This window comes from Microtus pennsylvanicus, chromosome 2, assembly GCF_037038515.1.
Source record: "Microtus pennsylvanicus isolate mMicPen1 chromosome 2, mMicPen1.hap1, whole genome shotgun sequence".
Classification (NCBI taxonomy): Eukaryota; Metazoa; Chordata; class Mammalia; order Rodentia; family Cricetidae; genus Microtus; species Microtus pennsylvanicus.
In genome coordinates, this window is record NC_134580.1 from 14,696,870 (window position 1) to 14,711,036 (window position 14,167).

Consider the following 14,167-nt stretch of genomic DNA (forward strand, 5'->3'; position numbering starts at 1 on the left):
ATTGAAGCAGTAGCTGAGGGCTTACACCTTGATCCACAGGCAGAGAGCACTAACTGGGAATGGTGTACGGTTTGATTTTTTTGTTATTATTTAATTTTTATTTTTTTAAGACAGGGTCTCACTATGTAACTCTCTCTGGCTGTCCTAGAATTCACTGTGTAAATGAAACTGGCCTTGAATTAACAGAGATCCCAAGTGCTGGGGTAAAAGGCACGCACACTACGCCCATATGGTTTGGGCATTTGAAAAGCCTGCCCGTGTTACACCTTCTCCAACAAGGCCAGCTTAACGTTCAGGTCCCCAAGTCAGGTGCATTTGGGCTCCCCTCAGTTGCACAGCTTACCGGACCATGGGATGAATCTAGAGTGCAGGAGGTGGCTCCCAGATGCACCTTGAGCCTGGGCAGACCTGAAGGCCATTAGGTATGAGGCAACATCCCAAACGTGGTGCTGGAATGACAGTGGCCAGGAGCAGATGGCGGTGTATGGACAGAATCTTAGGTAATACCCTAGAGGGGCCCTGGCTTCAGGGATGCACAATGGTTTAGGGAAATGTGCTGGTTGGTAGCTTTGTGTGCATGTTGGGGTTCTTGTGTCTGTCGTTGTCAGGGCAGCCAGCAAGCCATAGGTAGGGTTGGGATGTGGATTAGAACCGGTCTTGCCTATTGATCCTTGACCCCATTTACCATACAAAGTCTCAGAACCCTCTGTTGCTCCACCCTCTCCCTTCCAGTTACTTCATGACATTTTCTTGGAGAGAAATATTACTTGCCTCATATAGGCCATCAGTGACAAAACAGAACAGTTCTGCCAAAGTCCAACCTGGTGAGCCAATGAGTTTATTGGGCTTACTTAAGCATATGGGAGAAGGGTTACTGCCTACAAGAGTGTGGGTGACCTCGAAACAGCTACGCCACCCAAAAGTCCCTGTGAGCATGAAGCTTGAACACAAGCAGAATCATTATATACTTGGCCTTGTTTGCTTTATGTGCATGAGTGTTTGCCTGCATGTATGTCGGTCTGTGTACTGTGTTCATGCCATGCCTCTAGAAACCAGAAGAGGGCACTGGATCCTCTAGGGGCTGGAGTTTACAGATGGTTGTGAGCTGCCACGTGGGTGCTGGGAATTGAGTCCAGAATAGATGAGTTTCTCCATAAAAGGAGTCTCCCTTTCAATTAGGCTTTGTTACTGTATAGCTTACTCTCACCTCCCAAGACCGAAGGACCACCGGCAGCTTGGACTGAATTACTTGTAGCTAGGGGAGGAGGGAGTTGCTGGAATCTGAGGTGAGGCTCTAGGGACCCTCTCCACCCTCTTCTGTGAAGGAAGATTGTAGTGATGAGGCAAGCAGGTCTGCTTTTTGTCCTGCCTGGCTCCCACATGGTTAGCTTTACACCCAAAATAACAACACACAAATTGTATTCATTTAAACACTGCCTGGCCTATTAGTTCTAGCCTCTTCTTGGCTAACTCTCATATCTTGCTTTAACCCATATCTAGTAATCTGTGTATCACCATGGGGTTGTGGCTTACCGGGAAGATTCTAACCCACGTCCATCTCGGGCTGGAGCTTCATGGTGGTTGCCTCACTGCCTTCTACCCAGCATCCTGTTCTGTTTACTCCGCCTACCTAATTTTCTGTCCTACCAAAGAGCCAAGGCAGTTTCTTTATTTAACCAATGAAATCAACACAAAACAGAAGACCCACCTACATCAGAAGATCTTTGCAAGTCATCTCAGATACTCTGCTGATGACGGTAATGGTATGCTGATGGGCCAGTGTTTTACACGGCTGACTGATGTGATTGCCTGACCATGGGAAGTCTAACCCCCTTCATGTTCTTGAGGCTTAGGGGCCACCTTCCCAAGAAGACAGAGCTTTGGCTGAGGGCCAGGTGGCTCAGTCTTGCTCTGCAGCTGGCGGCCCCTGGGATTGTTACGCAGGAGCAAGGGTTGGCGTCCAATGGGAAAGAGGATGTGGTTTATCCCAGGATCTGTGGGAGAGCTACCAGATAAGGAGGGCTGAAGAGTGTGGCAGGGCCTCAGCTTGTGGGCCGTGGGTTATAGATCTGTGTATCCAAACTCAGACTCTGAATTCAGAGCGGAGCTTCGGCTGGAGGAAGGTGAGCCAGAGCTGCTCTCAGGCCAAGTGCTGAGACTGGCAGCTGCTTTTATTTTCTTAGTCCTGGGCTTGGAAAGGGAAATAAAGACCTTTGTGGTTCCCAAGTCCGGGGTTCTCAGACACTGCCTCCTTTGTGCGTCTGGAAGCCATTCAGGGCTTGCCAGTGCAGTGTGTGGTAACACTCCAGGGCTCACTTGCGGGTCTGGGCAGCTGGCAGCGTGCCACCCGAGCTGGAGGAGCCTAGAGAGCACCCACTGTCCTTCCCTGCTAGGGCCTGCAGATCCTAGACCAGCCAAACCTTTGGTGCCAAGCCTAGCTCTCAGGCTGGCAACTACATGCGTCCTTGAAACATGCCCCCGAATAGTTGTAGCTGGGGGTGTGTTTAAACACGCCTCCTTCCAGATATAATACAGGAATGGCCCAGCTGATGGCGTGGCAGAGTGCACTCTGAGTGTGTGTCACTTCCTTGAGGGAGTCTGTGACTTACGGGAGGGCATTGAGCTCCTGGTGGCATCTGCTCATTTGAGGCTGCCTTGATCCTGACAGAAAGGCACACGCCCCTCCAGGTCAGTCAGTCAAGGCAGAGTCTGGTGCAGCCTTGGGAGGAGTCCGAGGAGGGATGGAGAGGCCACCTGAAAACCTAATGACACCAAAGGAGCCAACAAACGAAGTGTCCCATCTCAGAAAGTGCCACTGCACTACACAGAATTTGACAGGATGAAGGGAACAGGTGTGAGGGAGCTAGCTGCAAGGAAGGCTGGGGTGCACGTGGGGGATGTGGGGTATGCGTGGGGGATGTGGATTCATGAGAGGATCCCGCTGTAGGGAGAATAACTAGGCTATAGGCCAAAGAGTCACCTCCTTCCATGACCTAGGGGTGGTGGTCAGTTGAACACAGTGAGGTTCGGAGGGGCCTGTGGAGGATACATGGCAGCTGGAATCAGGGTAGCAGGGGAGACTTGAGCACAATGTTGGCTTGGTGGGCAATGCTTCTGCCCATTACATCAACACCCAGCCTTGGAGGATGGGCAGCCCCAGGCAGCCTTGGTCCAGGCTTCCTCCTTTGTAATCCAGGTGATGTGTGTAGTTGAACAGTGGCCTGCAAATTCATGTCATCTGGAAACAGGGTCTTTGCAGCTGGCGTTGAGGTGAGGTCACCCTGGGGCGGTATTCCAGCTAGCAGGGGATGCCAGTGTGGGGGTGGCAGATGTCCCTGGGAAGGTCAGAAGGGACCTGTCTCTGGTGACTTGAGTTTTGGTCCTTTGCCGTTGAAGCCTGAAGAGTTCATCTTTTTGAAGGAACTAAGGGGTATCAAAAGGGGAGCGGAGGGGCTGGGAAGAGACCCTCCGATTCTCCTTACTTGGGGAGAGTCTACACATCCTGGTTCTCCCTTCAGTACCTGTGTGAACAGCTCAGCAGGACCCCAGGTGTGGAGCTGAGCAGGTGGCTGGGAGCCTGAGCTCCCATGGGTAGCCAGCCTGCCGTGCCTTCTTTTGGGTGGTGGCAGGCTGGATGGGCACCTTTGTCGCCTTTCCTCATTTGCTTGCTGCAGCTTAGTAGAGAAGTTGACCCTAGTTCCAAGGAACTCCGGAGTCTCAGTCCGGGGACCCTCTTGAGGGAGCCCTCATGGAGCCAAGAACTCCATGTAAAAGCATGCTTCCTGCCTTCTTCAGCCTCTAGGTAGCCTGTGTCCACTCAGGTGCGTACCCTCCTGCATCCATGGGAGTCTCTCCCCCTACCTCCCTTCTCTGCAGCCTCTAGCAGCAGAAACAGGGCTGGGCGTTCCCAGAGCAAAAGGAGGTCAGTGCCAGGTTGCTGACCCTCTACCTTGCTTTGCTCTCTATCTTCCTTTCTTCTTTTTCACTTTCTTTTTATTTGTGTGTGCACCCATATGCTTGTTGTGTACCCATGCATGTGCAGAAGCCAGGGGAGGACATCAGATGTCCTCTGTCACACTCTACCTTAGTTCCTTGAGACAAGGTCTGTCATTAATACTAGAGTTAGGCTGGCAACCAGCAAGCCCCAATGTGCCTCCTGCCACCAGTCCCTGCAGCACCAGGGTTATAGGTGTGCACGTGGCTGGGCTTGTCTTTTTACACGGGTGCTGGGAATTAGAACTCGGGTCCTCATGCTTGTTAGCAAGCCCACCACTGGGATTCTCTCCCCAGCCCCTGATCTTAGTTTTCTCAATTAAAGCCATAGGCACCAAAATTCCTGGAAGTGGGCCGGGGTGCTGGTGTTCATTGAGGAAAGGTGGTTGGAGTTTTACAAGGCAAAGCCTTCTAGGATGGATGGATATAGTTCATGTCCCCGAATGCACCCTTAAAAGTACTTAGTGTGGTGTGTGCATCTTACCATAGTAAATAAACCGCTGGAGCAAAGACATTGGAAGGCACCGTGGGGCATTGGAGAGAGACTCGCTGAAGTCACTCAGAGCCAGCACCCTGGTGAAGTGTGTGTCTTCCCATACCTGTTTGCACAGTGTGACCGCAGGGCTGTGGCTCTTTGGAACTGGTGTCCTGTATGAGGCCACAGTAGATGCCATCTGCTCGGAGCACAGCTGGTAGTGAGCTAGGGTGATACACAGCGAGGCTTTCCACATGCAAGGTGTGCTTGCTCCATTGTATTTGTGGCGGGATCAGATCCCACAGGGAGAACCACTGACTTTGCGGACTTCTGTGTCCTAAGATCCTGAATCACCTGCAGTATTAGTGTGTGTTGGTTTTCTGTTCGGTAACTCAGCCAGTTTCTGTGTGAGCTAGGAAGTGGTCCCCCACTCCACCCCAGTTTAGTCACGCAGCTCTGGAAAATGTGAATCTCTCACTCAGGTCGGCTTTCTGCGATCCCTATTGCAGTGTGGATGCTTTTACTTTTAAATGTTTGAGCTTTTTAGGGGTTTGTTTTTTATAGTTGTCTAGCAGCAGTCTATGCTTTCTTACTTTGTAAATTTATTTTACAGTCCCTTTAAAAACATTTTTTAGACTTATTTATTTTATATTTTGTATCAGAGTGTTTTGTCCGCATGCATGCGTGTGCTCCATGTGCATGCCTGGTGTCTGCACAGGTCAGAAGAGAGTACCTGATCCCTTGAAATGAGTTCCAAATGGTTGTGAGCCACCATGTGTGTGCTGGAAACTGGTCCCCTAGAAGAGCCGCCGGTGCTCTCAACTCTGCTGAGCCATCTGTCCAGCCCCTCCTCTCCATCCCTCAGTGTAGACCATTATCTCCTCTCTGGTAGCTTGAGTTTAATGTCCCTTTGGTCCCCCCTGAAATTCATAGTTCCGGTATATGATATGTTTCCATGTGGCTGGCGTGTGCTCCCATCCTGAGTGACTGCTTGTCCCACCCACCACACTGTGTACAGCTGGGTGTAGGTTAGATTCCATTCCCCTGGGGGTCTGCTCGCACTCAGAGGCCCTCAGGCCCTCTGGCGTTCTGCAGTTCAGAGCAGAGCAAAGTCTTTTTCTTTCCTTCTCCTCCCACCCCAGGATCTCATGTAGTCCAGATTGGCCTCGAACTTGCTGTGTGGCAGAGGATGACTTTGAGTTCCTGATCCTCCTGCCTCCGTCTCCCAAATGCCAGGATGACAGGCAGGTATCGCCACAGTGCTGGGGATTGAACCCACGGTTCCATCCATGCTAGGCAAGCGTTCTGACAACTGAGCTATTTCTCCCTGACCTCTGGGGCAATGTCTGATCCATTCTGACGGAGGTCTCACAGGTTCCTCCATTAGTGAGTCTAGCTGTAGGCTAAGGAGAGCAGGAGCCTTGGAGGCAGGCAGGCTTGTCTGTTGCAAGTCTGTGTCCACCGAGGGCTTCCGTGCTGCTGCCCCAAACAGGAAGCTCTTCCCGCCTTGCTGCACTGAGTCCACCCAGTTCACTCCCCCGGTTTTCCTTGCATGAAAACAATCCTGTGGTTGACTGGGCCTAGGCCCAGGCCTGGGGTCAGGCCCTCAGCATGTGTCATCTTGAATTCCCAGAATACTTTGGCCTGGTCAGGATTATTTCTGTTTCAGAGACAAACGTCTCTGCTTGGAAAGGAGGTGAGGGTGGAGCAGGTTGGAGCCCAGGCATTTCACTGTGCTGCACCCTGGGGCCCCAGGGCTCTTGAAGATGCCAGGGTGGGGTCTGTGGATCCTGACCAGGAGCCCTAGACCTGGAGCTGTGTGACTGGAACTGGGCCTTCCCCTGCCTGTCAGCCCAGCTATCCGTGCTATCTGGGAATGAAGCCAGCCGGACACTGGGGAAAAACAGCCCTTCCCCCTACCTCCTGGGGATTTTGAGGGTTGCTATGGCTCTCCTGGTCCAGTTAGGATAGAGGGGCGGAGAGCAGGCCTCTGGGGGTGTCCATCATTTGGTACACATTGTCTGTTTTGTATGCGGCACACAGCGTGTAACGTGACATGGTACCAGGCCTTTGCATAACTTCTAAGTCCATTTCTAGGAGGGGCTTTGTTGTGGGAGCTGAGTCTCCAAGACCAAGCCAGTATTTGATGGCGAGGGGGGAAAGTTGAAAAGACAAAAGAATGGATGGATTCCGTCCCTGCCCATTTTTCTGCAGGGTGTCTTCAGAGGCAGAGGTGATGCTCCAGCCCATCCTTGGTGCTGTCCCAGGCAGTAGTATGTAACCAGTTTCCAATCTTAACTCTTAGCATTTTGGAGAGTGGTCAACCTTTTCATTCCCAGCTCTATTTGTCCCTATACCCTTAAGCCTGTCACTCTGTGGTGACCCAGACTAGACCCTCCCTGTGGCCAGGAGGGCTCCCCCTGACAGCCTGGGCTTTCTTCTGCTCTGTTAGGACTTTGCACAGGAAGAACCTCAGCAGCTGGCCATGTCGTCTGTGATTGGGTAGTGACTGGTCTGGTGATATGTGCCCATTCATTGTAGAGCTGGGTGCTTACTGTCAGCCTCAATATAGAGCTGGAACCAAACATGGCAGGGACAACAGGCAGCCACTGACGTGCTCCATTCTCTTGCAGGGAACCCTCCCGTCATGTCCAGGTGAGGCCGAGGAGTGCTGTGCTGAACATGCTCAGGAGGCTGGATAGGATCAGGTTCAGAGGCCACAAGAGAGAGGACTTCCTTGACCTAGCCGAGTCCCCAAATGCCTCGGACACCGAGTGTGGAGACGAGATCCCTCTGAAGACACCACGGCCCTCACCCCGGGACAGTGAGGAGCTCAGGGACCCTGTGAGTATGTGCAAGTCCCCGAGTCTTGCATCCCTTGATATGGACAGCAAGGACAGCATGCCCAGTTCATAGGTGGCCAAGTGAAGATTCATGCCTGACCAGGCAGTTTAGACATACACAGAGGCCCAATCCTCTGTCCCCTGTTGCCTGTTTCCTTCGACATGCAGCGTCAGCTGGGACAGGTCCTTATCTTGGTGGGACTTCTGTATCAAGTTTTGTCTAGACACTGCATTGCTTTGTCTTTTTGTTGGTTTTTCTGGGTGTTGGGGAAGCTTCTCACTTAAACACAATGTTGTAGCCTGGCTTGACCCCTTCAGGAACATTGGTGTGGGGATGGAGCAGGGTGAGGCTGGTCTAGAAGCTGCTGGCACCCTGCTTGTCTGTCCATGCCAAGATGTGTGTCACTGACCCAGCCACTGGCTGAGCCCTCATTAGCCCACACAGTGGCCAGTGGCAAGGAGCCTTTTGTCCAGGCATCAGGTATCACTGAAGAGCCTTAGCCAGGGCGAAGCTTTGGTGTGAACAAACCAAGGGCCTCTGCCTTCCTGAGCTTGTATTTCATGGGTGTCGGGCGGGGGAGTGAGAGTCTAGCTGGGCCAGTGAGTACCTTGCAGCCTCTCTTCTGGACAGGTCTCTTCAGTCTCAGATTGGCTGTGGTGTGCACATTGACTCAGCCCCCTCCCTGCTACCCCAGAATCCTTATATGTACTTAATGACCATTGGTTTTCCCTCTCAGCCCTGAGCCTGGTACTCTTTCCAGATGTGGCTGCGATCAGCGGCCTTCCCCTAGCTCCTATATTATTAATGCTTCATAATAGGATGGTGACTGTGTACTGCTCCTGGCAAGATTAATAATTTACTAGTGCTGCCTCCTAAGAGCCTGGCTGTGTGCCCTATGCTGCCTGGCCAGGTGGGTGGGGTCATTCGCCTTCCTATTTAACCTCCTGGTGTATTAGACGGGTGCCGTTCCCAGAGTTCAAGCATCTAGCTTGCAAAAAGCCATGCGCCTTTTGCAGGTGCAATACAGAGCAATAGAGGACAGAAATGTATATCTTGTCCAGTGCTGGTATGCAGTGTACAAGTTACAAGTCTGGGTGAGATGAAAGTCTTTGGGCTGAGCATCTCAGGGATGCTCAAGAATTGCCCTGCACCTACACATGTGTGCACACAAATTCACAAGCATGCATACACATGTACACACACATACATACACAGAAATATACACACGCACACATATGCACATGTACATACATATACACACTCACATGTACACACATGCTTGCATACATGAGTGCCTACACACACACACACACACACACACACACACTACAAGATTCATGGTTCAGCGGCCAAAGGAACCCATTCAGAGGCTGTTCTGGCTGTCACTCTGTGTGTCTAACCAGGATTGTGTAGTAGACTGAAGTAGTAGGACTGGACCTGGGTCCACCTACTGAGTGTGTGCATGAGGTGTTGTGGAGAGAAGAGGGTAGTATGTGGAGAGCCACCCCATGTCACAGGCTCACTTGGCCACTTAGCAGCTACAGGGGCTAGCTAGACTGCAGTTAGAGTTTCCTGTTATGCAGACCACAGGTGCTCTTACCCTATGTGGCCTACCTGTGATGTCTGGCCATCCCTGGACCTCCTGCTGGTGACATAGCTAGGCAGGGGGCTAACAGAGATTCTGAGGCCATAGCAAGCCCATGGCTACATGCCATGTGACCCTCATGGCACACATAGGCTTGATGGTAGTTAGGTACGGAGTGGCACATTCTTTTAGGCCAGGTTTTAGTGGCAATTTTGGGCAACATTGGTTTATATTGGGATACCTGGTGAGTGGACAGGGCATATTCCCATATCCTACCTTGCTTATCACAGGGGAAAGGTTCCTGGTGTGTGCTAGTCTCCAGGGGTACCATGGTGGTTGAGTTGACCTTAGGCAGAAGGGAGCTGGCTCAGAAGGCGCAGGTTCTGTGCTGACTAGAGAAATGAGAGGAGAGATTGCAGGATTTGGGGGTCTTAACTAGAGATAACATCTGGATTTAGGGGCTACTGGGAGGGACAGTGCCGAAGCTAGTTATTTTAGGGTAACTAGCTTGGAAGTATAGTTTGGAGAATGTGGGCTCCTAAGGGAGGCAGAAGAACAAGAAGGGACATGCCAGGGCGCTGTGCTAGTTGGATGGGCCATCTTTGATGTGTAGGAAACTCCCTGTGCGACAGGAAGGTCCCGGGAGAGGTGTTGATTTGGGAGGTAGGCTTGGCATCCTGGCTGCAGCTGAGAGCAGCTACTGCAGAGGTCTTGGCAAGGTCAGACCTGGGACCTAGGCTCTTGTGTCTTCCAGAATTAGGGAGGCCTGTGGGGAAACTACTCCAGGGACCTCCCTGCATGGGTTCAGCCCTAGCTCAGGGCATTGTGCAGAGTGCCGGCTCACTGGTTGTAGAGGGACCAGGTGATGCTATTTGGCCTTCACCCACCACTCAGCACCCACAGTTTAAAAAAGGGACGTGTTGGTGTTTGTTCTGGGCATGCTTTGAGGCTTAAGTGAGCTTGGTAACTAGTTGGATCATTGTTACCATGCAGGTAGGCGTTAGCACCCATAAACGAGTGGCTCAGAGGCTCCTCCCAGGCCAGGTTCTTTTTAGGACCTTGGTCTTATAATAAGTTCTCTCCAGGGACTCCAGGTCAGAGTGCAGTGGTAGATAGTCTTCCACGCCTGTATTTACTCCTTCTTGGGGGTGCAATAACCCTTTGCCTTCTATAGCCTCCTGGAGAGATTGGGAGCCCAGGCAGCAGCACAGAGGCCTCACTGGTTGGTTGATTTGATGCCCTCATAGGAGCACCCTTGCAGCATTACGGGGGCCATTGTATGAGTTTGAGTCAACAGTCTCTAGTGTACACTTTATACTGTGCATCCCAAGAGGGACTGTGTGCGCTTTAATGGTCACTGGTAGATTTCCCAGCCTCAGTTCTGCCTACTGCCAGTCTGCTACATCTCTGTAGCTTGGCATATGTAAAAAATTAGCTGAGCGGTGGTGATGGTGCACGTCTTTAATCCCAGCACTCGGGAGGCAGAGGGAGGTGAATCTCTTTGAGTTCAAGGCCAGCCTGGTCTACAAGAGCTAGTTCCAGGACAGGCTCTAAAGCTACAGAGAAACCCTGTCTCGAAAAAAAAATTACCCCCCCGGGCAAGGTGGTTTATGTCTTTATTCCCAGAACATGGGGAGGTAGAGGCAGACAGATCTCCATGACTTCAAGAACTGTCTGTATACATCTGTCTGCCTGTCCGTCCGTCCACCCACCCACCCATCCATCCATCCATCCATCCATCCATCCATCCATCCATCCATCCATCTATCTATCTATCTATCTATCTATCTATCTATCTATCTATCTATCTATCTATCTATCTATCATCTGTGTGTGTTCTTGTGCTTGACATGGTATGTGTATAGAGATCAGAGTACAATTTGTGGGAGTTGATTCTTCTACCACAAGATTCAAACTCAGACTTGGCCACAGGTGCCTTTACCTAATGAGCTGTTACACTGGCCCGGTGTTTCCTATTCTGTACATTTTCCTGTAAAATGTCTGGCACAGTGTGTGGCCATTGGTATCTGGCTTTCTCGCCTTTTTGTGGCTGAATTGGGTCCTGTGGTTTGGTCTGGGAGTATAGCTCAGTGATGGAGTGGTTGCCTAGCATGTGCAAGAGCCTGAATTCAGTCCCAAGTGTATCTATATGCATAATCTTCTGGAGTGGTGGCATGTATCTAATTCCAGCACTTGGGAAACCAAAGCAGGAAGATTACCACAAGGCCAGCCCAGGTCATATGGCAAGTACTGGGCCAGCTGTAGCTACATAACAAGACTCTGTCTCAAAAACAAAACAAAATAACAATAACAAACCCCTAAAATAAATCAAACAAGCCTCAGGGTTTGGATGGACCATGCTTGCTTATCCATGCACACACTGGTAGACATTAGGTTTGTTTCCACTTTGGTGCTCTGGCAAACAACAGACACCTGGGAATATAGTTTTTCACAAACATCTGTTTGCATCTGGAGTCGCTGGGTCTTGTGGAGGCCCTGTGCTTCTGAGGGACTGCTGTACTGTTTTTCCCAGGTGACAGGGCCATTTTCCATTCCTATGTGTGGGGGGGGTCTGTGGATTCCCCTGGTTGAGGAGGCCCAGATGCCCCATTCACCCGCACTCTGTGGAGCACTCTGCGTGATGTTGAGCTGCCTCACTTAGCAGGCACTCAAGCTCCCACTGTGGAATCTGCTTCTAATGACCTCCCCACTGAGGGACACTGGTGCCGTCCAGTTTGCAGTATTGCTTGGTCTGTGAGTCACATGTCCACATAGGCCACATCCCACTCCTGTGAAAAGTGACGGGGCCTCCAATGGCTGCTGAGAGCTGCCCTGCTCCAGACAGTACAGTTTATCCCTATGACTGGTGGAGAGGCCCATGCTCCCTCACCCCCACCTCGGGTTCCCTCCAATTCCCGTGTCGGGCTACTTCAGGCAAAAATGACATCTCAGCTTGCCTGGCTTTTTATCATGAGAGAGATGATCATCTTTATACTCACTTTATTATGTAAATTTACAGTGGTTTTGTCATGGCCGCGGTTCATGTCCAGGCCCCTGGTTTCCAGGTCACAGTTGCTCCTCGTGAGTCTAAGAAAGGGACAGCTAGGGAACCATGATGCCTACAGGAGGATTCAGCTCAGAACTTCGGCACAGTGCCCTGGAGGCTTGTCATCTCTGTTGGAGACCTTGGTCACTTGGCCAGGTCCCTTAGGCCTAGCTTCACTGCTGCTGGGGTCAGGGGACTCCCCTGAGCTGTGGCCTCTTCTGCATGGAGGCCACTAGAACTCACAAGCTGAATGGAAACTCTGAGACCTGGGTGTCGGGATACCCATTCAGGGATGTTAAATGGGTGCATTCAAGTGGAACTTGCCATCTAGAGATGAACTGGCTGCTTTTGGCAGGAGATTGCTGAGCTCATCAGGTTGACCATTCTGTCCCTGCCCCCTCTGCCTTCTTTGCCAGCCTCCGCACCTGCTGCCTGCCTGTTGTGTGACCATCCTGCTCCCTTCCAGGTTGGGAGGCCCTGGGTCCTCTCAAGCTTCCCTTCTTGCTCTCATCACTTGGGGTCCACCCTTCCTAGCCTGGCATGCTGGGAATAGAGTGGCATCATTGAGTCTGGTTTCCTGGGCTTTGAAAGATGGTATTACCTGTAGATTCCGTAGCTGGGACAGCCAGGGATCCAGAGTTGGCTCTGCTGCTAGAGGGCTGGCACATACAGTCAGGATGTCTGTGCTGGGTAGTGGGGTCTTCTCTGCTATGTAACTCATAACAATTACCTAACAGTTGGGTATCTTCTGGGCAGGGCCTCATTTATCCTGCATGGGCTGTGCCCATACCTATGGCCTGGCTTCCCTAGGACTCCTGCTGCAGGGCCTCTTGACAAATGTGGCAGCAGACAGGCCTGCCAAGCCCAACACAGTACCCTCACTATAAGCTTGCTGGTGCTGTGAGCAGAGCTAGTGAAACATTTAACAGTTTCCTTGTAGGTGAGATCAGACCGCAGTCAGAACATGGGGCATTTCTTAGCGATGAGGGGGGAACAAGGCTGCAGAGTTCCTGGGCTACTGGATCCCATTTCAATTCAGCATTGATGACCTCCTTCCTAAGATAGGACTTGTCTTAACATGCTGGGGGCAGGGAGGCTAGGCGTGACTCAGACACACAGAGAACGAGGAGAACTTAAGAGAAGGTGCATAGACAAGAGGGCCTGAGAAGAGATGGAGACAAGGAAATCAGGGTGCACATGCTAGCACAAGCCTGGGTAGAAACTCTGAGGGAACGTTTAATTGTTTCCTGTTCAGGAGGTGGGTGAAGCCATGGGAGATCAAGAGGGGACAGAGTTAGGAATTAGGTGCCCGCCAGGACCATTGGTCATGTGGCGCAGAGCTGGGTTAAAGATGAGCACATCGCATGTGTCCTGAAGTTTGCATTTGAGATTGTATGATTGTCCCTTCACGAACATCTTATTATCTGTCTGCCTTTGTTGTGTCAGGGGCTACTTGAGAAGATAGGAGCTAGAGACAGGCAGCCATGTGGGGTTTTGACTGCCAGTTTCATAGCCTGTATATATGGAGTCCTGCACACTGAGCACTGCAAAGTCTCAGTGGACTCTCTTGGCTCAGTATGTCTAGTCTGGCATTGACTGGGACTGAGCCACCTCTGGACAGATGTCTGCATGGTGTTTCTGGGCTGGGGGGCTTCCCACCTGATGGTGAGCTTTCTCGGGATCCACTATTATGTGACATAGGACACAGGTGGTGATGCATATCTTCTTTGGGAGTTTTCTTGTCCTGGGCAGCGGTTTTAGAGTGCTGGGATACTCGTGAGCTCCTAGCTCTTCTAGAGAAGGTGCCTGTTGGCTGGATTTATTATACAATAAAATTGAGCTGGGGAGTGACAACCAGAAGACCCCTTGGGTAGACCACACAACAGAAATTACTGTGCCTTCAGCCACCCCAAGCTTTCACCATGCCACTATACCAAGGGACCAGGTCCATATCCCCATAAACAGGTATCCTGATAGGCAGACAGCTGGAAGTGCAGTCCAGACACCCTGGCAGGGTATCCATCGACTGGAGGGGCTTCGTGCAGAGCCTCTGGTCTCTACCTGCCCCTTCATCCTATGCCCCCCAAAGGGTACACATATCCACAGTGCTCCCCATGTCCTATTGCCTAGGAGAGGTTTGGGGGCCCAGCAAGCTGGTCAGGTCCCCTCTGTTGCTTGTAGGGCTCTAGTGTGCATTTTTGCCATGTTGATAGCAGGGTCCAGC

At 51.5% G+C, this 14,167-nt stretch overlaps 1 protein-coding gene across 2 annotated transcripts in view; it reads left to right on the forward strand.

Moving 5' to 3' along the window:
- Gramd4 (GRAM domain containing 4) overlaps positions 1-14,167 on the forward strand; it is a 76,704-nt gene that overhangs the window by 25,547 nt on the left and 36,990 nt on the right. For both annotated transcript variants that reach the window (XM_075960263.1, XM_075960264.1), the window contains exon 2: positions 7,102-7,312. In XM_075960263.1, coding sequence (XP_075816378.1) covers positions 7,102-7,312 — 211 coding nt within the window. The remainder of the gene's footprint in view (positions 1-7,101; positions 7,313-14,167) is intronic.